At 37.5% G+C, this 24,275-nt stretch overlaps 1 protein-coding gene across 4 annotated transcripts in view; it reads right to left on the bottom strand.

Moving 5' to 3' along the window:
- VPS8 (VPS8 subunit of CORVET complex) overlaps positions 1 to 24,275 on the bottom strand; it is a 254,741-nt gene that overhangs the window by 67,056 nt on the left and 163,410 nt on the right. For all 4 annotated transcript variants that reach the window (XR_007135933.1, XM_047788199.1, XM_047788209.1 and 1 more), the window contains 6 exons: positions 22,840 to 22,987; positions 18,442 to 18,531; positions 14,589 to 14,631; positions 10,434 to 10,537; positions 3,782 to 3,863; positions 3,081 to 3,163 (listed from right to left, as the gene is read on the bottom strand). Coding sequence is in view for 3 of the 4 variants with exons in the window: in XM_047788199.1 (XP_047644155.1) it covers positions 3,081 to 3,163; positions 3,782 to 3,863; positions 10,434 to 10,537; positions 14,589 to 14,631; positions 18,442 to 18,531; positions 22,840 to 22,987 (550 nt within the window). In the remaining variant the exon portion in view is untranslated. The remainder of the gene's footprint in view (positions 1 to 3,080; positions 3,164 to 3,781; positions 3,864 to 10,433; positions 10,538 to 14,588; positions 14,632 to 18,441; positions 18,532 to 22,839; positions 22,988 to 24,275) is intronic.

Below are 24,275 nucleotides of genomic sequence, written 5' to 3'. Positions count from 1 at the left end.
TCTTTAATCCTTTTTTTTTTTTTCTTTCCTTCTTTTTAGGGCTGCACCCACAGCATATGGAAGTTCGCAGGCTAGGGGCTAAATTAGAGCTGTGGCTGCTAGCGTATGCAGAGAGCCACAGCCAACACCAGATCTGAGCCACATCTGCAACCTACACCACAGCTCACAGCAATGCCAGATCCTTAACCCACTGAGCAGGGCCAAGGATCAAATCCGCATCCTTATGGATGCTAGCTGGGTTCATTACTGCTGAGCCACAACGGAACTCCCTTTAATCCTCTCTTTGTATCTCTTCTTTTCTCTATGCATCCTGTCTGTTCTCCTCTTTGTGTGTCTACTTCATTATTCTTCTCTCTACAAATTAACCTTTTATTATTTCAGTCCATATGACAGAAGAGTAGTCACCGTCAGCTTCTGAACTTTGTACCTTATAGAATCCAGAGAACTGAAGAGAAACTATTTGTCTTTTTATTGGAATTTCTACAACAGGTTTGGTGGTTTTTGTTTTTGTTTTGTTCTGTTTTTTTGCCCATGCCTCCTACAGCATGTGGAATTCCCAGTCCAGAGATCAATCCTATGCCACCACCCAAGCCATTTCAGTGACAACGCCAGATACTTAACCCACTGTGGCTCAAGGGAACTCCCTATTTTATTAAATTTGGTTCTAAAATTTCCTGGAAAGGACACTGATTGGTCTCTCTTAGGACAGCTGCCCCCCTGGAGTCGATGAGGGGGAGTAGTCAGGAGGCAGGGTCATGCCCTCACATGGCTGCTCCTGCTACAATTAAGTAGACTAAAAGTATAGGGATGTAGAAGTGCAATTACCTTCCTGGGGTTCGGTAATCCTTTTTTTTCTTTTCTTTTGCATTCCCTGTTCCCTGTGCTATACAGCAGGATCTCATTGCTTATCCACTCTAAATCCAAGAGTTTGCATCTACTAACCCCAAACTCCTAGTCCATCCCTCTTCCTCCAGTAATCCTTAAGGCAGTCAATATTACTTGCTCTTTAGAACACTATGAACAGTTATATCAGATATTTTCTTGTCTCTCTTAAAACAGCCCTTTTAGGGCAAGAATGGTACCTCTCCTTCATTTATATAAATAATTACCTTGGAGTTCCCATTGTGGCGCAGTGGTTAATGAATCCAACTAGGAACCATGAGGTTGCGGGTTCGGTCCCTGGCCTTGCTCAGTGGGTTAAGGATCCAGCACTGCCGTGAGCTGCAGTGTAGGTTGCAGACGCGGCTCAGATCCTGCGTTGCTATGGCTCTGGTGTAGGCCGGTGGCTACAGCTCCGATTAGACCCCTAGCCTGGGAACCTCCACATGCCGCAGAAGCGGCCCTAGAAAAGGCAAAAGACAAAAATAAATAAATAAATAAAATAATTACCAAACATGGTAACATGTAATTAAAAAACTAATTAATCTTCAAAAGACTTGGGACTGAAACAAATGAAGGAGCTTACATGATACAATGGGAAAGAGCATAAATTAGGAGGTGAAAGCCTTTGGTGGTAGTTTGGATGCTGCCACTAATGGTAGATCAGGTACTTAATTTTTCTGTATCTCAGTTTCCTCCTATTTTTAGAGTAGCCTTATAAATACCTCAAGAAATTCCTATGGACTTCGCATGCCACAATATCTCTGAAGGCAACTTGAAAAAATAAAAATTCCTATACAAATATAAGGTAGAGTTATTATTACAGTAATCACAAATGTGCAAATAAGGAATTTATAATAATCAGCACTCCTTTCTGATTAGTGTGAGTTAACAACCACTGAAGGTAGAAAATGATAAGAATACAATTACAATGAATGCCAATATAATGCAAAAATAAAGTTAAGATTTTCAAATATCAAAAGCCTTCAAGGGTATGAATCTTGAAATATAGTATTTAAAAATATATGTTTTTGCCAAGAAAAAAATGGATTTTTACAATTATAATTTATGTTTCAAAGTGTGGTTACAGCTTAACAAAAAGCAAATGCGTATAATGAGAGGGAGGTCACGTTTGGCTTCAGGATTTCATTTTTTCTAATTTACTTGGTAAATTAAATATTCCTGCCTTATGGAGATATTACTTTATATATGATTAAAAACCTTATGACTGATGTATTTTAGAATGGATATAAGAAAAGTAGTCTGTACCAAAGAATTATTCAAATCATGATAGGATCAAATGAAATGATATGTGTGAAGATATATTCCAAATGATAACATACAATGTGGTGAGAGACTGCTGGGTACAGTCGTCTTTATCAGCAAAGGCCCAGCTGTTTAATACCAGATAGGAAGGAGAGCTTGGAGAGTCTTAAAAGAGAGCTGAGAGGGACATTCTTGATTGGATGAGAGTCATTTGAAAATTATGAAGATCAATGGCATCGTATCACTGTTTGAAATTTTTTTTTTTTTTTTGGTGTGTCTCTATGCTGCATAAAGGAAGACAAAATGGATTCTAAGGATAATTCCTGCTGTTTCCCCAAGAATGTTCACAGATTTTTCTGAAAACATATCACAACATATTTTCAGTGTTCTCCTTTTGATGAAGTTGGAAAGATTCAGACCTTTTTGCTGAAGAAAACAAGCTGGAATGATGTTTCCTACAAAGGCTGAGGACACAAAGCCGGCTAGAATCTAGAGTTGGAGATGAGTTTTGGACATAGTTTTAGGATGAGTTAAAAAAAACCTAAGTAACTAATGATTAAAAAAGGTCTATATTAAGGTAGTTTTTGGTTATCTTTTTTTGATCTAAAAAGTATCATCTGCTGGAAACAATGGTAATTCTCTCCCAGTTAGCACACCAAAAGGAAGCTTATATATCTGAATCCTAAGGTCACAGCAAACAACCGAAGGCTGCACACCCTAACTGAAGGCTGCGAGTGTGTGCCAGGCAAAGCCATTACACTAGAGCTCCAGGAAAGATTTGAGAATAAGAGTCATAGACTAGATATTTAACTAGTACCCAAGATCAGTTGCATTATGCTTGAAACACATTTAAACATCAGCCCCATTTGCTATTATTTATACATAACTAAAATATTAAAATCAATTAACATTGAATTTTCCCCCTTTTAACTTACCTGTAAGATTCTTTGCAAGATTGATGGAAGGGCAATAAATGCCGCCATGCTATTTAGAACTTGCATGGTCAAAGATTTCAGAGCTGTTATAATAAAATGTTAAAAATTAAGGTTAGTTTAAGAGTTTTTGTTTTTTTCCTCCAAGTCATAGGAATGTAGCTTTCTAGAAACTTAGCTAACCAAGGTCAGTTTGACATTTTCTTTTCTCGTCTTTTTTTTTTTTTTTTTTTTGTCTTTTTAGGGCCGTACCTGAGGCACATGGAGGTTTCCAGGCTAGGGGTTGAATTGGAGCTGCAGCCGCAGGCCTACACCACAGCCACAGCCATGATGGATCTGAGCCACATCTGTGACCTACACCACAGATCACAGCAATGCCAGAGCCTTAACTCACTGAGCAAGGCTAGGGATTGAACCCTCATCCTCACGGTTGCCAGCCGGGTTTGTTAACCACTGAGCCACGACGGCAACTCCCAGTTTGACATTTTAAAGGTAGCTGCTGATAAGTTGCAAAGCTGTTATTATTTAAGGTAAATAATATAACTGGCGCCAGAGAAAGAACTGAATCTGAAAGATGAGATCAATAGGACAACATGATTTTATTAAGAAAAATAATAAAAATATGATACTGGGAAGAGATATCAAAGAGAGTTTTTAGCAGATAAAAATTGGTTAATAGTATAGGTAGATTCTGATAAACCTACCTTCAGAGTGTAGATGAGGTGCAGCTGAACTAGACAGCTTCTGTGGGGCCATCATTGCTTCTAATAATGGAAACCACAGTGCCTACAATGTCAGAGGAAACCAAAGGAAAAAATGCTCTGTTTGTTTTTAAGAATAATTAACATTGCCATAGTGTTTCACAAGTTGAAATGTACTTCTCACATACATTTATTGGCAAAAATTAGAAAAAGAAAAGATGGAAGAGAAAAGACAAAGAGCAAAGACCATAGACAGAACAGCTACCTTTTATCATGGAGCTTGGGAAAATAAGGAAGCTGAAGTCAAGCAAGTCTAACTTCAGAACTTCGATCTTCTATGTCTTAGGAGAGGGTAGGTTCAAAGGAGCCAGAGCACAGCCTCCAGCTACCGTTCTTAAATGTATCACTGACAAGGTGTAAACATCCCTAGGTACTGCAGAAGGGAAGAGAGAACTCCCGCACAACTACCCTCGCCCATCTCTCTTCAGCTATGTCATGCAAGATAAAGGAATAACATTATCCAAAGTTTTTTTCTATATCAAGCATTAGTTTGTATTTCCTTAGTCATCACAGACTAGGAAGTGGGAGTTAACATTATTTCCATTAACGTTTCCAACTACATCGTGAGAAAAATGAATAGATCTATCATTTATTTATTCCTATTGTGCTGGGCACTATTATCAAATACCTTATATACATTTTGTTGTTTTAATCTCGTAACCTTATACACTAAGCATTATCTTAAGATATTGAAGCTTAGAGAAGTTAAATAATTTGCCAAAGAATCTACACAGCCATTATGTGCATCATATGTGCTCTTCCTAAACCTTGGGAAAAAATTTTATCATCGAAAATCAAAATAATACATTTAAAAACTTCAAACATATTTTCTTACTGGCTAATGATTAACAAAGGCCTTAGTTGAACCCAGTATCTTGGGAGAAACCTGTTCCTGCAAATATCCAAGAGGTGTGAGGAAACGTCAACACTGACAGAGCAGGATAAGCATGGTTATTAAGGGAAACCATTAAGGGGACAGACCAATGGTCCCGTGATTTTCCCACTGGGTGACCTTCCAATGAAGAGCTCTACTAGGAAGCCCTTGTCTGCCTCCATTGGAGGTTTCCTAAGGACAGAACTTTATGTATTTTTATGTATTTTTCAAAATGTATTTCTTCAAGTTCTTACGACACTGGTTTAAACTATGTTGTATATAGGCAATTTTTTATTTTAGTGAAATTTTAATTTATTTTACCTTACTCATGAGCTTTTAAATCTTGTATTTTATTCCTAGATAGCTTTACTTAGCTTACCTTTTAGTTTGCCTATTTCAACTTGTTTTTACAACCACATTATTTATTTCTGTGTACTTTTATAGTCTTTTAATTGTATATGGTATATGTAATTTTTACCTTTTTATTTTTATACTTCTTATATTTAGAAATTTGATTTTAAATTTGATCCAGAAATTTCAGAAGAATTACCTTTATTTTTGATGTATAAATGGCAGATTGGGGGAAGCAATGGTGTAGAGTTAGCAGTCATGGGATGTGTTCAAACCCTAAATAGAGGAGTTATTCTTCTTTAAATAAATCTCCATGATAGGAGTTCCCATTGTGGCTAAGAGATTAATGAACCTGACTAGTATCCATGAGGACGTGGGTTTGATCCCTGGCCTTGCTCAGTGGGTTAAGGATCTGGTGTTGGCATGAGCTGTGGTGTAGGTCACAGATGCAGCTCGGATCCTGTGTTGCCGTGGCTGTAGTGTAGGCCGGAAGCTGTAGCTTGGATTCGATCCCTAGTCTGGGAACTTTTTTTTTTTTTTTTTGTCTTTTTGCCATTTCTTCGGCCGCTGCCCTGGCATATGGAGGTTCCCAGGCTAGGGGTCCAATCGGAGCTACAGCTGCTGGCCTACACCAGAGCCACAGCAATGCCAGATCTGAGCCACATCTGTGACCTACACCACAGCTCACGGCAACACCAGATCCTCAACCCACTGAGCAAGGCCAGGGATCGAACCCACAACCTCATGGTTCCTAGTTGGATTCGTTAACCACTGAGCTAGGACAGGAACTCCTGGGAACTTCTATAAGCCACGGATGTGGCCGTAAAAAGCAATGAATGAATGAATGAATGAATAAATCTCCACAATAACCTGAAATATATGGTAAAAACCTTTTAAATATTTTATCTCTTGCTCTTTAATACTGGTTCTTAAAATTTTAACTTGGATAACTCTAAAAACCCATGGGCTAAAATAGCCACCCATGATAATGATAATCCCAAACCCTAAGAGCAACCCAGCTAAATCTGAATTACTTTCTCATATTATATAATAAACAGCTTTCTTTTTCAGGGAATTCTGTGCATAGCTAACCCATATTCTTTTTTATATGTAATCACCGGACACTGGGGTAGAAGAATACATAGACTGACATGTAAATAAGCAAGGTAGGGATTCTACCTGGGAAAGGACTGACAACCCTGTGACCTAACACTAAGGAAATACTTCATTGTATGAAATCTTCTGAAAAAAACTTCTGGAAAGAGATATTACAGACAATTCATCATGAAGCTTTTGGATACTTAAAATTTTTTAGGAGTTCCCGTCGTGGCGCAGTGGTTAACGAATCCGACTAGGAACCATGAGATTGCGGGTTCGGTCCCTGCCCTTGCTCAGTGGGTTAACGATCCGGCGTTGCCGTGAGCTGTGGTGTAGGTTGCAGACGCGGCTCGGATCCCGCGTTGCTGTGGCTCTGGCGTAGGCCAGTGGCTACAGCTCCGATTAGACCCCTAGCCTGGGAACCTCCATATGCCGTGGAAGCGGCCCAAAGAAATAGCAAAAAGACAAAAAATAAAATAAAATAAAATAAAATTTTTTAGTTAGTTTAGGGTCTGTGGCAATAGCTCTTGTTTTCACTCTCTCCAAAACAAAAAGTAAAGGGAAACAAGGCAAACAACCATGAAAATGCCCCCAAACTTGGGAGTTCCCATTTTGGCTCAGCAGAAACGAATCTGACTAGCATCCATGAGGACTTGGGTTCAATCCCTGAACTCGCTCCGTGGGTTAAGAATCCGGTGTTCCTGTGAGCTGTGGTGTAGGTCAAAGACGTAGCTCGGATCCCACATTGCTGTGGCTGTGGTGTAGGCCAGCAGCTGTAGCTCCAATTAGACCCCTAGCCTGGGAACCTCCATGTGCCATGCATTCGGCCCTAAAACAAAAAAATGCAAAAACAAAAACAAAAAAAAGAGAAAAAATTCCTCCAACTTGTTAGTAGATGCAAAATTACTACATTTAGAATGTATAAGCAAGGAGGTCCTGCTGTAGAGCACAGGGAATGATGTCTAATCAATTGTGATAGAACATGATGGAAGATAATATGAGAAGAATGTATACGTGTGTATCACTGGATCACTTTGCTCTATAGCAGAAATTGATAGAACACTGCAAATCAAATTATACTTTAATAAAAAAAATTCCCCAAACTTAATGCTTGACTATATAAAATCAGTTTAGCATTTTCACAAAAATTATATTTCTATATAAACCAATATTCATATGTTTTTGTTGGTGTTAGGAAAGTTGTTCAGAAAAGAAGCGAAAGTAGTTTTTGGAGGGCAAGGAGGGTATAAAGAGTGATGTGAGAGGTGTGTGTGTGTGTGTGTTTGGAGGGTGAGGAGGGTATAAAGAGTGATGTGAGAGGTGTGTGTGTGTGTGTGTGTGTGTGTGTGTCTAAAAGAGGAAGAGGTAGATTCCAATTTAGATACATTTTTTTGGACCAAAAAAATACAAAGTAGATTACCCTTTTGCCATATCAAAGGAAGCTTTAGTCCTGTCTCTGATTAAGAGATAGAGTTCAAATACAATTAGAATAATCCCTAGAGTTCCGGAGGCATGGATTTTAGAACTAATTCTACCATTAATATATGTGAATCTGGACATATTTTAGCTTATGTGAGCCTAAATAGCTCTATTTATAAAAAACATAACTGTCATTTTCCCTTAAATTTTCCACAGAAAAAGGAAGAATATCAAACAGATATTAGGAGATGAAAGGGTTGAAAAATAAAAAAAGGCTTAGCATTAAGTATGGATAAACATAGCTTTAACAGTTTTTCCCTTTTGTGTTTTTCTACAAAATATAACCAGGTCCAAATACAGACAGTTGACCAAAAGACAAATGAAAATAAAAAGTTAGGAATGGGAAAATCATAGCAAAAGGAATCGTGTAAAGCCCATATTCCATATAAGTAAAGATTAAACAACTATGGGAATTGTGGGTATAGAAAAGAATGTGCTGTTAACCTTAATGAGGTAAAATAACATAACTAAAATTAAGAGGGATGGAGAAGAGAAGCCAGAGCAAGTATGTATGAGTTCATCTAAACTTCCTTTTTTTTTTTTTTGGTCTTTTTGCCTTTTCTAGGGCCATTCCTGTGGCACATGGAGGCTCCCAGGCTAGGGGTTTAATCAGAGCTGTAGCCACCAGCCTACGCCTATGCCACAGCCACAGTAATGAGGAATCCAAGCCCCGTTTGCGACCTACATCACTGCTCACAGCAACTTGGGATCCTTAACCCACTGAGCAAGGCCAGGGATCGAACCCACAACCTCATGGTTCCTAGTTGGATTCACTGACCACAGCACCACAACGGGAACTCCATTTAGATTTTTTTTTAAAACCTTAGCGAGATTTATTAAGAGATAGCATAGTGGAGTTCCCTTTATGGCTCAACAGTTAACGATCCCAACTAGGATCCATGGGGACATGGGTTCAATCCCTGACCTCGCTCAGTGGGTTAAGGATCTGGTGTTGCTGTGAGCTATGGTGTAGGTCACAGATGTGGCTTGGATCCAGCGTTGCTGTGGCTGTGGTGTAGGCCAGTGGCTACAGCTCCAATTTGACCCCTAGCCTGGGAACCTCCATATGCTGTGGATGTGGCCCTAAAAAGAGAGGAAAAAACCTGCTTATCTGAAATTCTGAAATTCCTCAGTTTTACATAAGCTTCCTAAATGAGATTGAATACTATATACATAATACATATACTATATTTACATATGTATATATATTATATTTTTAAAGCAAATCCTATTTGATTCAATTTTTCTAAAATTATGTCAAAATAATAAAACAAAAATAAGATAAAATATTTAGATTGATATTCAGCAAATGATAATGATGGTTATTTCTGGGTGATAATATGGATAAAGGGTAACTTATTTTTTATTTTTATGGCTGCACTTGCAGCATATGGAAGTTTCCAGGCCAGGGACTGAATTTGGGCAATACTAGATCCTTTATCCCACTGCGCGGGGCCCAGGGATTGACCTCCCACCTGTACAGTGACCCAAGCCATTGCAGTCAGATTCTTAACCCACTGTGCCATAGTGTGAACTCCCAGAGTAATTTTTAAAAACATCCTTCTGTGTAACTTTCTCTATTACAGGATTTTAAAAAAATAATGGGTATGTATCATTTTATACACAAAAGTTTTTTAAATTAAAAAAATCACATCTATTATGTAAATGTGTTGGTTACATACAATTTATATTCTAAAGGGTATTCAAAATTTATGACCTTAAAAAAACCCTTGGTGCAGTGGGTTACGGATCTGGCATTGTCACTGCTGTGGCTTGGGTTCAATCCCTGGCATGGCAACTTTCGTGTGCATGGGCGTGGGCAAAAAAATCCATTCCCCCCCCAAAAAAACCCTTCACAAAAACATAAAGGAGAAATGAATGTACCTATCTCATAAGAATATAAAACATACCAAGTTTATCGCTTTCATTGTAAAATATATGGCAAACTATACATGAGAAATTTACCCCGCTTCCCATTTCAGAGGCCCAGATAGTGGAAAGAGGACAGGTGGTATCAAGTCAGAGGCCAGAGCCTGGAGGGGCAGGCACAGGGGAGTTATCCGTACCATACAGTTAATCTGACTTCTTAAAACTACTGCAGAATTTAACTGTCAAGTTGCATCTCGCCCCCTTTGTTTCTGCTTCCCTGCTGTAACTCCCACCTGCACCAGTGCTTAACTATACAGCCTTCAGTTTTACATTCCCCTTTTCTGCAGTCTGCAATCTGTTACAGATGTGATTTCATCCTTGACTATACAGTAGAGTCATGTAGGAAGCTTTCAAACATACGGATGACTGGGGCTCAGCCCCAGAGACTTTAATGTAATTGATCTCGGGTGCAGTCTGGGATTTTTCCAGGCTCCCCAGGTGACTCTAATGTGCAGCCAAGATTGAGAACTATCATATTCTAGTGTTCTTGACCTTTTCCAGCTTTCTCTGTATCCCTTGAGGCTTTTCTTCCACTTCTTCATGCTCATTTTATCCATGGGGAATGGAAGAAATGATAAATGGATGTACCACTTCACAGAATACACAAAATCTCAGCCCAAAGAGAATAAGGACACCCAGTATTCACACACCAAAGTTTTGCAGCACAGCCAAATCCAAGAATATAAAATCTTTTGTGAGAACAAAGCAGACAGGCACTCCTCATAATAACTTTTGGAGTCTTTTACTCCTGGGGGCACTAAATAGTGATTAAAATCCAGTTAGCTGAGAGGGCAAGGAAATGCAATTCATTCTTAGTTTCAGACCAGAACAGACTTTTAAAAGCCTTTGTAGCCATTCTCCTACCTCTCTTTGCTGCTGATTCAAATTATGTGAATTCCTTTGGCAAAGGGCAATTGTCTCTACCATGGTCTCTTCAACATCCTTCAATGAGGGAACATCTTTGGTATCTAGATTCAAAAAAATTGTTAACATCACTCAAGGATATATTACTGATAATCCCAAAGCTCCTATAAAAAAATAAACTTTTTTCTCTGCATACTTTTAGTTTTCTATTATATAATCATGTATATGACCCGATACTGAGATTTAGATTAGAAACCAGATAATTCTTTGCAACAGTTTTCCCTATCAACATTTGCCACTCATAGGACATAGAAAGCACATCGTTCTTAGTATTTTAATATGCTTTAGCTATGGAACCTCCCCTGTCATTAGTTTGTGGATTAGTTAGCAGAGAGATTACCTTTCATCTTTCTTGCTCTACAATTGCTTCTTCTGCCTCTTTCTTAAATGGAGGTATTCCTTCAAGATACAATCTCAAGCTTCTTTTCCATATTTTCAATAATTTCAGGCACTCTTGTGGTTTGAACTTCTATTCCCTTGCTAATAACTTTCAAATGTACACCTCCAGCCCTTATTCCTTTCATAATCTGCAAGTTGACTTTTCACCAGGCTCTAGGACATCTACCTCTATACAGATGTACTGCAATCACCTTGAACTCTACATATGCAAAACCCAACCCATGACCCATTTTTTCTCACTTCAAATCTGCTCCTCCCTTTATATTTCCAAACTATGTTAATAGATCCATGACCTGTAAGTCAGCCAGTTTACATCATCTTTGATGCTTTCCTGTCCTTCACCCACACATTCATGTTATTATTATTATTATTTTTTGGCCATGCCTGCAGCATGTGGAAGTACCCAGGCCAGGGACCGAATACAAGCCACAGCAGTGACCTGAGCCACTGCAGTGACAACAATGGATCCTTAACTTGCTGTGCCACAAGGGGACTCCTCATGTTAACTGTGTTAATCCTACTTCCATGCTCTCATATACTGACTACTTTTACCATGGTGGAGCTCTGCATCACCTTGTTTACATTACTGTAGCAGTCTCTAAATTAACTTTTGACTTCCAAATCTTGCCTTCCTCGTCCCCCTTTATATCGTTACTACAGTTCTCTCAAGCACAAGTTCAAACATATCAAAAACCCACTAAAAACCATCAAAAACTTATAACATCTACAAACAGAACGTCAATAAACCTCTGATCCTAAGTAAACAGAGTCAACATTCTGGTGCATCTTCCAACCCTTGCTGCCCTTATATCATCAGATTATTTCCTACTCCCCAAGGTAACTAGCCAGGCACTTCATGTTTTCCTCAGTCCAGAAGACCTTGCCTTGCTTTTGTCTTGTCAAATTCCTATTCATCATTCCAGTCATAATTACCTCAAAGTTCACATCTTCCACAAAAGAGTCTCTGATTCATTAGTTACAAAGAGTTCCCTAACTTTCCACAATCTTTTGCCACTCACTGAACCTGTTTCACAGAATTTGATTCTAGCTGAACTATTAGTTTTTATTTACATCTGTCTCCTTAAAGGGACTATGGTTCTCTGCATGAGGACTGTATTTTAGCCATATATGTATAACCCAGAGGAACCAGCTCAGTGTTGTGCAATTAGCAAATCCTCAAAAATTCTTAAGCATAGTGTCAAAATCAAATGCAACAGTAAATAGTAGTTATGAAACTATTACTAAGAAATTTATCTTCAGTGACGTTCAAGGAACTAGTTCCTCTAGACCCATTGCCTACAAATCACTGTGGTGATTTTGGGGAAACCTTCTTATTTTTCCCACAATCTTTCATGTGATGTCTGCAAAAATTAAGCTCCTAACAGTAAAATGAAAAAGAAAAATGCTATAAATGCAACAAACCTCACCATCAAATGGACTGAACACATACTGACAATACAAAAATAATAATTAAATGTTTAGTTGGGTTAAATATAGAAAAGTCAATTGATAAAAATTTATGGAGGGAGTTCCGTCATGGCTCAGCAGTAAGGAACCAACTGGTATCCATGAGGATGTGAGTTTGATCCCTGGCCTCACTCAGTGGGTTAAGGATCTGGCATTGCTATGTGCTATGGTGCAGGTGAGGCCCTAAAAAGACCAAAGAAAAAGAAAAAGAAAACTATGGAAGTTCCAAAAACAAATAATCTATAGAGAATTAGATTAAAGGTGTTTAGGGGGATGGGTGGGGTAAGGGGTCCAAGAAACTTGTTAGTGGGTTAAAAGGCAAAGCAATATAAAAATCACCGATCAAGCGATTCTCTGAATTTTGGGAGGGCTATTTTGAAAATATCAAGTAACAGGAAAACAAATATCCAATTTCAAAGTGGGCAAAGGGTTTGAATAGACATTTCTTCAAAGAAATATAAATGGCCAAAACAAAACAAAAAAAAGAACAAGAAAAGATGCTCAACATCACTAATCATTAGAGAAATGCAAATCAGAATCACAATGAGATGCTACTCACACCCATTAGGATGACAACTATCAAGAAAAAAGGAAAATAACAAATGTTAGTGAAGATATGGTGAACCTGAAACCCTTGTGCACTGTTGGTAAGAATGTAAAATGACACAGCTATTATGGAAAAGGATATAGTGGTTCCTCAAAAAATTAAAAATAGAATTGTCATTTAATTCAGGAATCCCACTTCTGGGTATATGCCCAGAAGAAATGAAAGCAGGGACTCAAAAAGGTATTTGTACACCCATGTTCACAGCAGCATTATTTGCAAAAGTCAAAAAGTGGAAGCAACCCCAGTGTCCATGGATGGACGAATGGATAATAAAGTGTGGCATATACATAAAAGGAATCTTATTCAGCTTTAAAAATGAAATTCTGACATGTGCTACAACATGGATAAATCTTAAAGACATTATGCTAAATTTAACCAGCTAGACACAAAATGTTAAATATTGTTTGATTCCACTTACATGAGATACACAGAGTAATCAAATTCATCGAGTTAGAAAATAGCATGGTGGTTATCAGGGGCTGAAAGGGGAAGAAGGAACGGGGAGTGACTAACAAACAAATGGGTACAGAGTTTCGGTTTGTGAAGGTCAGAAGGTTTAGGAGATGGTTGGTGGTAAGGACTGAATAACAGTGTGAAGGTACTTATTGCCAGTGAATTGTACACTTAAAAATGGTTAAAATGGTCAATCTTAGTTACATTTATTTACTACAATTTTACAAAATAAACAATTTTTTAGCATCAAGGAATATAATAGGAATTATATGTCTATCTGTGACAAAGCCGTTCAAGATTCTAAACTGTCAAATTTTACTGCTTTGTACTAAAATTATATAAATTTAGTATGGTGCACATTGCTATGTGCACCATAGCACATAGCAATGCCAGATCCTTAACCCACTGAGTGAGGCCAGGGATCAAACTCACATCCTCATGGATACCAGTTGGTTCCTTACTGCTGAGCCATGACGGAACTAAAATTATATAAATTTATATAAGTTTAGAAACACTGGCTATTACTTGTTGGTTAGAAGCTCTGCTTTGCTGTTGTTCAGATTATTACAGTAATTTTTTAAGACATTGGTTATATACCTCATTTATAATAACCAAAACATAAGTATAGAAATATAACCAAAAAGTTAATCAATACCAATGAAGGGTACCTAATTTTCTGTACAATGACTTCTACTGACAATCAGCATCATAGAACCACAATGGTTTAGATTACTTCCTGTTATGAGCCCTTGAAAACAAGTTAAAATTGGGATCAATGTTATTATGCAGATCAATGTAATTATTACTTAATAAATGCAATTTATCATTTAATGTATTTTAAAACACGGGATGGGACCCATGGAAAAAGGAGTTGTAAATTATACTCAAGAACTTACTTTTGGAGTTCCTGTTGCGGCTCAGTGGAAATGAATCTGACTAGCATCCATGAGGATGCAGGTTTGATCCCTGGCCTCGCTCACTGGGTTTATTATCCAGCGTTGCCATGAGCTGAAGTGTAGGTCACAGATGAGACTCAGATCTGGCGTTGCTGTGGCTGTGATGCAGGCCAGCGGCTACAGCTCTAATTCGACCCATAGCCTGGGAACCTCCACATGCCGCAGATGCGGCCCTCGAAAGACCAAAAAAAAAAAAAACCCAAAAAAACTTACTTTCATCTTGATGGATTATCTCCTGAAGTTTGCTTTGTAGTCTCTATGAGGTAAAAGGAACACTTTTATTTCTAATCCACCAAAGTCTGAATTAACATATTTAAATGTAAAACCCCCCAATAAAAGGTTATTAAGAATGATCTCTATTATTCAGAAGAGAATCATTATATATATATATACAGAATCATTACATACACACACACACATAAAACATAGGTAGTAGCACTGGTAATGACCCAAATATTAATTATCACTTATTCTGCCCCACTTTTGCTTCTGTTTTACCACCACTTAGCCACCACTGACAATCTTCAGGCACAGTAATGGAGGATTAGGAATAATCTGTGCTTTGGAAAAAGGAATAAAATTCATAGTGGATTATGAGAAACAGTGTGAATGGGAATATAAAAGGACATGGCGAGTCTATCACCACAATACAGGGCATACACAGTCTTGAGTGTGACATCTCCTAAATATGCAGTTGTAGTATCCACTGCTCTGTTGAATGCTAGACCCTTAGATACCCTTAACTGATATTCCAAAGGCTTCTTAATATACACTGAAGCTGACCTTAATCTATCACTTCTACCTCAAATTTGCTCCTTTCCTTGAGGTCCCTTATAGGCTAATAATGTTAAGTTAAAAATCATAATCATCATTAACCACTCGCTCTTTTTCACTGCATAACATATTCAAATGATCAGTAAATTCTCAAATCCTCCTCTTTTCACTCCAACAGCACTGCCACTTCCAGCTTAAGCCCTACTGATTGACACCTGTATCAGTACAAGAGCCTCCCAAGTGCTCTCTGCTTCCAGTTTTACCTCCTCCTCCTCTGCACCTCACAGATCATCCTGCAGTCAGCAGGTCAGTCTTTATGAAACAAATGGTATCACACAGTTCCTTGTTTAAAACTTTTAGTTGAACCTGTGTGAAAACAGAATCAGTCCTAATTCTTTAGCATGGCCCTCAAAATCTTTCCAAAGCTGGTACCTTTGTCACTAGCCTGACCTACCTATATGTTGATAGTTGAGCCCTAGGAGAGCTACAGGCTCAGCTCCTAGCAGTTCCTATTTCATTGTATTATCATGTTTTTGTAAATGACTGTCTATTCCCTGCGAGGATCTCCTGTTCTCCATTCCCCATCCAAGCCAGGAATGCTTTTACTCATCCTTTACATCAGGCTCATGGTATCATCAACTAATAAATTGCAAGGGAAAAAAGAGATGCAGGAGTAACTTAGAGATTAAAAGAGGTTAAGAGCCTATACAAATCCTAGGTGGAGGAGTACTGTTCCTGGCTTGGTTCACAATTATGAGGCAAGAAAAAAACCTACAAGCTAATATGAACCATTTATTATTATTATTACATCTTTTTGGCTGTTTAGGGCCGCACCTGTGGCATACGGAGGTTCCCAGACAAGGAAAAGCGTTGGAGTTCCCGTCGTGGCTCAGTGGTTAATGAACACAACTAGGAACCATGTGGTTGCAGGTTCGATCCCTGGCCTTGCTCAGTGGGTTAAGGATCCGGCGTTGCCATGAGCTGTGGTGTAGGTCCCAGACGCGGCTCAGGTCCCGTATTGCTGTGGCTCTGGTGCAGGCTGGCAGCTACAGCTCCGACCCCTAGCTTGGGAACCTCCATATGCCGCTGGAAGCGGCCCTAGAAAAGGCAAAAAGACAAAAAAAAAAAAAAGAAAAGAAGAAAAAGAAAAAGTGTTGGTGAGGAGAAATTGAAACCTTGGTGCATTCCTGGTGAGAATGTAAAATGATATATAACTCCTACGGAAAACAATATGGCAGTTCCTCAATAATTAAAAACAGAATTACTATTTAATTCAGCAATCCCATTTCTGGGTGTATACCCAGAAGAACTGAAAACAAGGGCTTAAGAAGATATTTGTACACCCATGTTCATGGCAGTGTTAGAGACTCTCATACTGAGTGAAGTAAGTCAGAAAGATAAAGACAAATACCATATGATATCACTCATATCTGGTATCTAATACACAGCAAAAAGGAACCTTTCCACAAAAAATAAAATCATGGACTTGGAGAAAAGACTTGTGGTTGCTCGGGGGGAGGGGGAGGGAGTGGGATGGATTGGCAACCTGGGGTTAACCGATGCAAACTATTGCTTTTGGAATGGATTAACATTGTGTATTACTGTTCTCTGTGTAGCACTGAGAACTATGTCTAGATACTTATGACGGAGCATGATAATGGGAGAAAAAAGTATGTATACATGTATATGTAACTGGGTCCCCATGCTGTACAGTGGGAAAAAAAAATGTGTTGGGGAAATAACAATTAAAAAAAAAAAAAGTGGAAGCAACCCAAGTGTCCACTGAGGAATCAATGGAAAAATGAAATGTACTATATACATAAAATGGAATATTATTCAACCTTAAAAATGAATGAAATTCTGACATGTGCTACAACATGGCTAAATCTTGAAGACATTATGCTAAGTATAATCAGCTTGACACAAAAGGACAAATACTCTGATTCCTTTTATATCAGGTACTTAGAGGTACTTAGAGTAATCAAATTCATAGAGCCTAAAAGTAGAATGGTGGTTTGTCAGGTGCTGGGGGTAGGAAGAATGGGGAGTATTATCTAGTGGGTTTGGGAAGTAAAAAAGTTCTGGAGATGGATGATGGTGATGGTTACATAGCAATGTGAATATACTTCATGCCACTGAAAGGGTACATTTTGTTACGTATATTTTACAACAATTAAAAGAATAGAAAAAATTTTTCTCAAAAATTGATAGAACTGTTGGTAGGAATGTGGGACAACCAAAATTCTCAGATAGTATTGGTAGAACATAAAATTTTACAACTACTTTGGAAAGAGGTCTGCTAATTTCCTATAAAAATAAACCTACACCTATCCTGTGATGTACCAATTCCATTCCTTAGTATTGACTCCAAGGAAAAGAAAACATTTTTGTGCAAGAGTGGTTATAGCAATTTACTCTTAACAACCAAAAACTACAAATAGCCCAAGTGTCCATCAACAGGAGAATGCATAAACTGTGATACAGTCATACAATTAAATAGTACTGAGCAATAAAAGGAACAAACTACTGACACTTGCAATAGCAGAGAAAAGTCTCAAAATTATGCCAGGAATTCCCGTCGTGGCTCAGTGCAAACAATTCTGACTAGCAACAATGATGACACAGGTTTGACCCCTGATCTCACTCAGTGGGTTAAGGATCCAGCGTTGCCATGAGCTGTAGGTCACAACGCGGCTCAGATCTGGCGCTGCTGTCACTGTGCTGTATGCCAGCTACTACAGCTCTGATTTGACCCCTAGCCTGGGAACCTCCATATGCCATGGGTACAACACTGAAAAAAAGAAATTATGCCAAATGAAAGAAAAATTAAGAGTATCTATTGGATGATACCATTAAAATGAATGAATAAAATAGGCAAACCTAACCCACTGGGTAAAAATCAGAAGAGTTGTTCTCTATGGGGGACAGAAGTGGGAAAAGACTGTGAAGGAACTTTCTGGGGTGAAGGTATATTCTCTATCTTGTTAGGGACTAGGGTTACACATGTGTGTGCATTTGTTAAAACTCATTTAATGTTACATTTAAAACTTGTGCCTTCTCCTGTATGTAAATACCACTTAAAAAAATACCACTAAGATTGATTCTAATCAATGACATGCATGATAAAAATATTTAGAGATAATGTACTATTGCCTGCAACTCTGAAACATAAAAAATATAGATTGATGAAAACTTACACAATGTTGTATGTCATTTATACCTCAAAAAAAGATGAACTGATAAATAGGAGGGTAGATAGGAACATGACAAAGCAAATAGAGTAAAATGTTACCTTTAGCATTATTAAGAAGGCACCATGAATATCACCTTTCTTTTCTAATAGATAAGCAGTGACTTCATGAAGCTGATATTTCTGGGAAATCTAGGAAAGAAGAAAAGAGAAAGCTTTTTTGTTCATAAATCTTATTTGTGGGAGTCAGAAACTCCTATTTCCTATTAAGGATGAAGAAAACCCCATGATAATAAATACTCAATTCAGACTCTAGTAGTATGCTACTTTATAGTATAATATACAAATATTTGACTTTCTGGTCATAGAGTGGCCCATTTGGGACTTTAACTGGACTATTTTTTTCCCCCGCTTATTTAAAAAGTTGATATGCATCTGAATTAGGTATATCATTGCACAAAAGGTAACATATATATATAAATAATAATATATGCCAGAAATTGAAAAGTATAATTATATACAAAATATTTAGGACAAAATAACAATGAAAACTTGTGGATCCTAATAAAAATTAATAAACTAAGATTTTTCTAAATAAAAAATAAATACCAATTAAGCTAAGATAAAAGAAAATAAATACAGAAAAGAATGTCAAAGAAAAAACAAACAATAGAGAGGTTTTAAAAAAATCCTAAATGAGGGAGTTCCCATCGTGGCTCAGCAGTTAATGAACCCAACTAGTATCCATGAGGGCATGGGTTTGATCCCTAGCCTTGCTCAGTGGGTTAAGGATCCAGCGTTGCCTGAGCTGTGGTGTAGGTGGAAGACGAGGCTCGATCTGGCGTTGCTGTGGCAACTCCGATTTGACCCCTAGCCTGGGAACCTCCATATGCCGCTAGTGTGGCCCTAAAAGGACAAAAAGACAAACAAACAAACAAACAAACAAACAAAAAACCCTACATGAGTCTTGGAAAAAACTAATGAAGTAAAATAAAACTATCTTAGGAGTAAGAAAAAAGAGAGGCACAAATAACATATTAACAGGTTAACAGATCAAAGGAGGAAACAATGATCCTTTAGAAAGTAGTCAATAAAATGCAGTTCTCAACCTTGACAAAAATTAAAAATTACAAACTACTCTAACCTGAACTGGAACTTTCATAATTTAATAAAAATTATCCAAGTCCTACAATAAACAACATATTTAACATACAACATTAGATACATCCCCTTTTAAATCAGGAATAAGGCGAGAATGCCTAACATCACCACCTTTATTCAATAATATCCCAGAGCTCCTGGACATCTGTTAAGAAAATGAAAAAAGTATAAGGATAGAAAAGAAAAAAAAACTACCATTATTCTCATAAAGTATTATTGTCATAAAAAATTTGGAAACTATCTGAATGAAAGAAGAATTCAGGGGAGTTCCCATCATGGCTCAGTGGTTAACGAATCTGACTAGGAACCATGAGGTTGCGGGTTCTATCCCTGGCCTTGCTCAGTGGGTTAAGGATCCGGCGTTGCCATGAGCTGTGGTGTAGGTTGCAGATGAGGCTTGGATCCCATGTTGCTGTGGCTCTGGTATAGGCCAGTGGCTACAGCTCCGATTAGACTCCTAGTCTGGGAACCTCCATATGCCGCGGGGAGCGGCCCAAGAAATGGCAGAAAGACAAAAAGACAAAAAAAAAAAAAAAGAAGAATTCAGCCTGGTTGCTAGATATAAAACAATGCACAAAATTTAGTAACATAAACCAGCAGTAACCAATACAAAAAGTCATTTCAAAAAATTTCCTTTACGATATTAACAAAAAGTATAAGTATCTAGGGACAAATTTAAGAAAATGTGCAAAAGCCTTATGTAAAAGTGTTACATAAAGTTATAAAACTTCACCAAAGAGCACAAAAGACTTTTTTAAAAGGCAACCATGTTCCTGAATGTTAAGACAATACCATAAGATGTCAATCTTCCCTGAATTAATCTATAAATTCAATGTATTTTTTTCATCAAGATCCAGAAGAATACATTATTTTCATAGGAATGTGACAATGTGATTCCTAAATTGATGTGCAATAGTTAAGAGGACAAAAGTAGCCAAAGAATTAGAAAGAAAAAGAATGAGGAGGGAAGACTCTTCCCTCAAATAATAAACCTTATTTTAAAGTTGTCTTAATTAAAATATGTGGTGTGGGTACAGGGAAAGACAAATGACCAAAAGAACAGGACAGAATTCACAAAAAAGATCTATGTGTATTTGGGAGTTTGGTGTACTGCAATTTGGCGTCATAAATAGGTAAAGAAAGGACAGTAAAATGCCACATGGACCATTAGCAATCCACATAGAAAAACATAACATAAATCCTTCTCTTGATCTGTTTACAAAAATAAATTCCAGATGGATTAAAAGGCTAAATGAAAAAAAGCCAAACTGTGAAACTTGTATAAGAGGTTATCTTTAATGCCTTTACATAGGAAAGGAAATAAAAGTCACACACACACAATTTTAACTTTAAAGGAAAAGACTGATAAAATAAAGTAGAAGTCACTAAAACCCAGTTAAAAAAGCATGCCATAATAGACTGAAAAAGCCATCTCTGACATATAAAAGCAGCAAAGGATTAGAGATTCAGAAATTAGAAATCGCTTCTAGAAATCAATAATAAGAGAGAAAAGCCTCAATAGGAAAATGGTAAATGATATGAAGAGATAATTCAGAGAAAAGAAAATCCAAAGTGTCATGAGTAATCAATGTAACCATCACACTGGCAAAAATTAAGAAGGCCAAAAATATTAGGAATCAGCAAGGATGTGGAAAAACAGCAAATTTCAAACACTAATAATGCAAATGGAAACAAGTAAGAAGTAAACTCAACAGTATCAGTAGAATTAAGCTACTCTATTGTCTAAAGAATTCCACTTTCAGGTATACTATTTAAACCTCACATGGGCACAGAGAAGAGACATACAATGATGCCTGATGTAGCACTGTTTATAATGGTAAGAGACTGGAAACAATCTGAATGTCTATAAATAGGGAAATATATAAACTGAATGACTAATAGACTATTATCTGATCATTAAAATGAATGAACTAGAGCTACATGGATAAAAATTGTTATATAAAAAATTAATACACAATGGGACATTACTCAGCCATTAAAAAGAAAGAAATAACGGCATTTATAGCAACATGAACAGACCTAGAAATTATCATGCTAAGTGAAGTCAGCCAGACAATGAGACACCTACATCAAATGCTATCACTGACATGTGGAATCTAAAACAAGGACACAGTGAACTTCTTTGCAGAGCAGATACTGACTCACAAACTTTGCAAAACTTACGGTTTCCAAAGGAGACAGGTTGGGGGGTGGGGGGATGCACTGAGGGTTTGGGATGGACATGCTGTAAAATTTGGTTGTGATGATTGTTGTACACCTATAAATGTAATAAAATTCCTAAAAAAAGATTAATGCCATTTGCAGCAAAAAAAATAATAAAAAGCAATTTGAATAGGGTATGTACTGTAGTAATCCATTAGTACAGATTTTAAAAGCATACAAAACTGTACTGTGTGTTTTACAGGTAAATTCGTATACAGGAAAAATAAAAAATAAGGATGAGAAGGATAAACTTCCCATCTTCAGGTTGAACCTAACCTCAGGGGAGACATGACAGATAAAGGGTGCTTTTTATTTCCAAAACAAACAATAAAACAGCAAGGATCTGAGGCCAGTGTGGCAAAATGTTAACATCTATAAAGTTGGGCTGGTGGGTACATATGTATTTGATGTTTAGCAGAGTTTTATATATTTGAAATATTTCATGATTAAAAAATTTTTAATCGTACTGGCAGTTGAGGAGGTAGATGCAGAAAATACAGGCTACTGTTGCATGAATATTGAGCGCTAAGGAAAAGAGATATAATGATGGCTTAAAAACAAATTTTACACAGGAAACATACTAGCCTCTTATGGTAGATTAGAATGTGCACACATATATATATACACACATATGTGTACACACACACACACACTTTCATTTGGAAACAGAAAAAAAGAAAGAAAGAGAATCAAGGCAATGACTGTGCTAAGTATACCAAACTGCTATTTAGCCTAGTTAAGGCTTATGACACAATGGGATTATCTGACCATCAGAGCCTGCAAGTAAGAGCTTGGTTTTTTCTTTTAATAGTTTTACAGTATTCCTTCCTCTGTGTTTATTGTGTTGGTGAAAATGCCTGTGAAAGTTGGTTAATAACAATGATGGACATTTGCTATTTCTGACTTTACTAGAACAAACAGGGAAGCAATTTATTGCAGCCATGGAGAGCATGCAGTTATGGGGTCAGACTCTCTGAGTTCAATCTCAGGTGCTAGCACTTACTAGGTATGAACTTAGGCAAATAATTTAATATATGAGTCTCCCTTTGCTCATTTTTAAAGTGGTGAATGATGAAGAAAAGTTTACGCTTGCCTTCTCTTCATTATTGGTCTTACCTGAATAGTTTCATCTAGGCGGTAGCACTCAAGGACCTGCAGCGTCTCTATAACCTGGTTTGGGCTGAACTGACACAAGAGTTCAATGTACTGCTCTGTGATACAGGGAGATACCTGCAGCAGTTCTTGATTTACATGAACGCCTTCCCTGAAAACATAAAAGGGAAGAGAGTAGTGTTATTTAAACACATCTATAATCAGGGTTCCAGGTAAAAAGTATGTTACCTTAAAACCAAGACTACTTTTGGTCAGGTAAAATGGTCAATTAAGTCTTAATGTTACTTGGGTTATTAAGGTGCATTATATATTACATCAGAGATACTCTAAATCCCAATATTTCTCAGTTTACACTGAATAATTAAGAAAATGATACTCAGTGAAGCCTCCTCTAAATCATACCCAGAAGTGTATTGTTGCTCTAAAAGAAACAAAGATGACTCAATGTAAACAATTTGATCCATGAGTAACCATATATAATAAATCATCTTCCAGTCTCAACTACTGTCCCTATTCTACTTTCCTTATAGCACCAACCATATCGTGTTGTCATTATTTCATTAATTATCTATCTTCTCTAAAAGATTATAAATTCTGTGAGGGTAGGCAGCAGGTACCCTCCCCCTAATGAATTATCAAGGCCTACAACAGTGCCTTGCATAGAGCAAGGGCTAATTATTTAGCTCTTCTTAAAATAAATAAGTGGCTGAATAGTAGGATGTACAATATTCATGGTTCATTTGCCTTGTATGCCAGCTATTCACAAAGCTCACTCTTCATAATGCCTGCACAAAAGCTGTCAAGGCAGAGTATTAGTTTTATTGTGGTGGACACTCAACTACTGGAACTATTTAGAAAATCAACTGCTGTTCACTAGCGAGCCAAGAATCACCTTCTCTCTGTCTTTAAGTCAGTTCCTTCTAGGAGTCCTAACTTCTCTTCAGAATTCCTCAACCAAAGCTCCTCATATAAAGAAGTGGAATAAGGTTAATAAGATACAAAGTGGGAGTTCCCATTGTGGTGCAGTGGAAATGAATCCGACTAGGAACAACGAGGTTGTGGGTTCGATCCCTGGCGTCACCTCAGTGGGTTAAGGATCCGGCGTTGCCGTGACCCGTGGTGTAGGTCGCAGACTCGCCTCGGATCTTGGGTTGCTGTGGCTCTGGTGCAGGCTGGCAGCTATAGATCTGATTGGACCTCTAGCTTGGGAACCTCCTATGCTGCAGGTGTGGCCCTAAAAAGCAAATAAATAAATAAATAAATAAATAAATAAATAAATAAATAAATAAATATACAAAGTCACTGCTTGGAAGCTTCTGAAGAAAGATGAATGGTCTAAAGCAACACTTCCCAGTTTTTTCATAATGGCACAGAAAAAAATGACAATGTTTGTCTGGCCCATAGGAAATAAGATTGACTGCAAGAGATTCCAGGTACCC

This window comes from Phacochoerus africanus, chromosome 1 (assembly GCF_016906955.1).
Source record: "Phacochoerus africanus isolate WHEZ1 chromosome 1, ROS_Pafr_v1, whole genome shotgun sequence".
NCBI lineage: Eukaryota > Metazoa > Chordata > Mammalia > Artiodactyla > Suidae > Phacochoerus > Phacochoerus africanus.
This window is presented reverse-complemented; position numbering and strand designations above follow the sequence as displayed.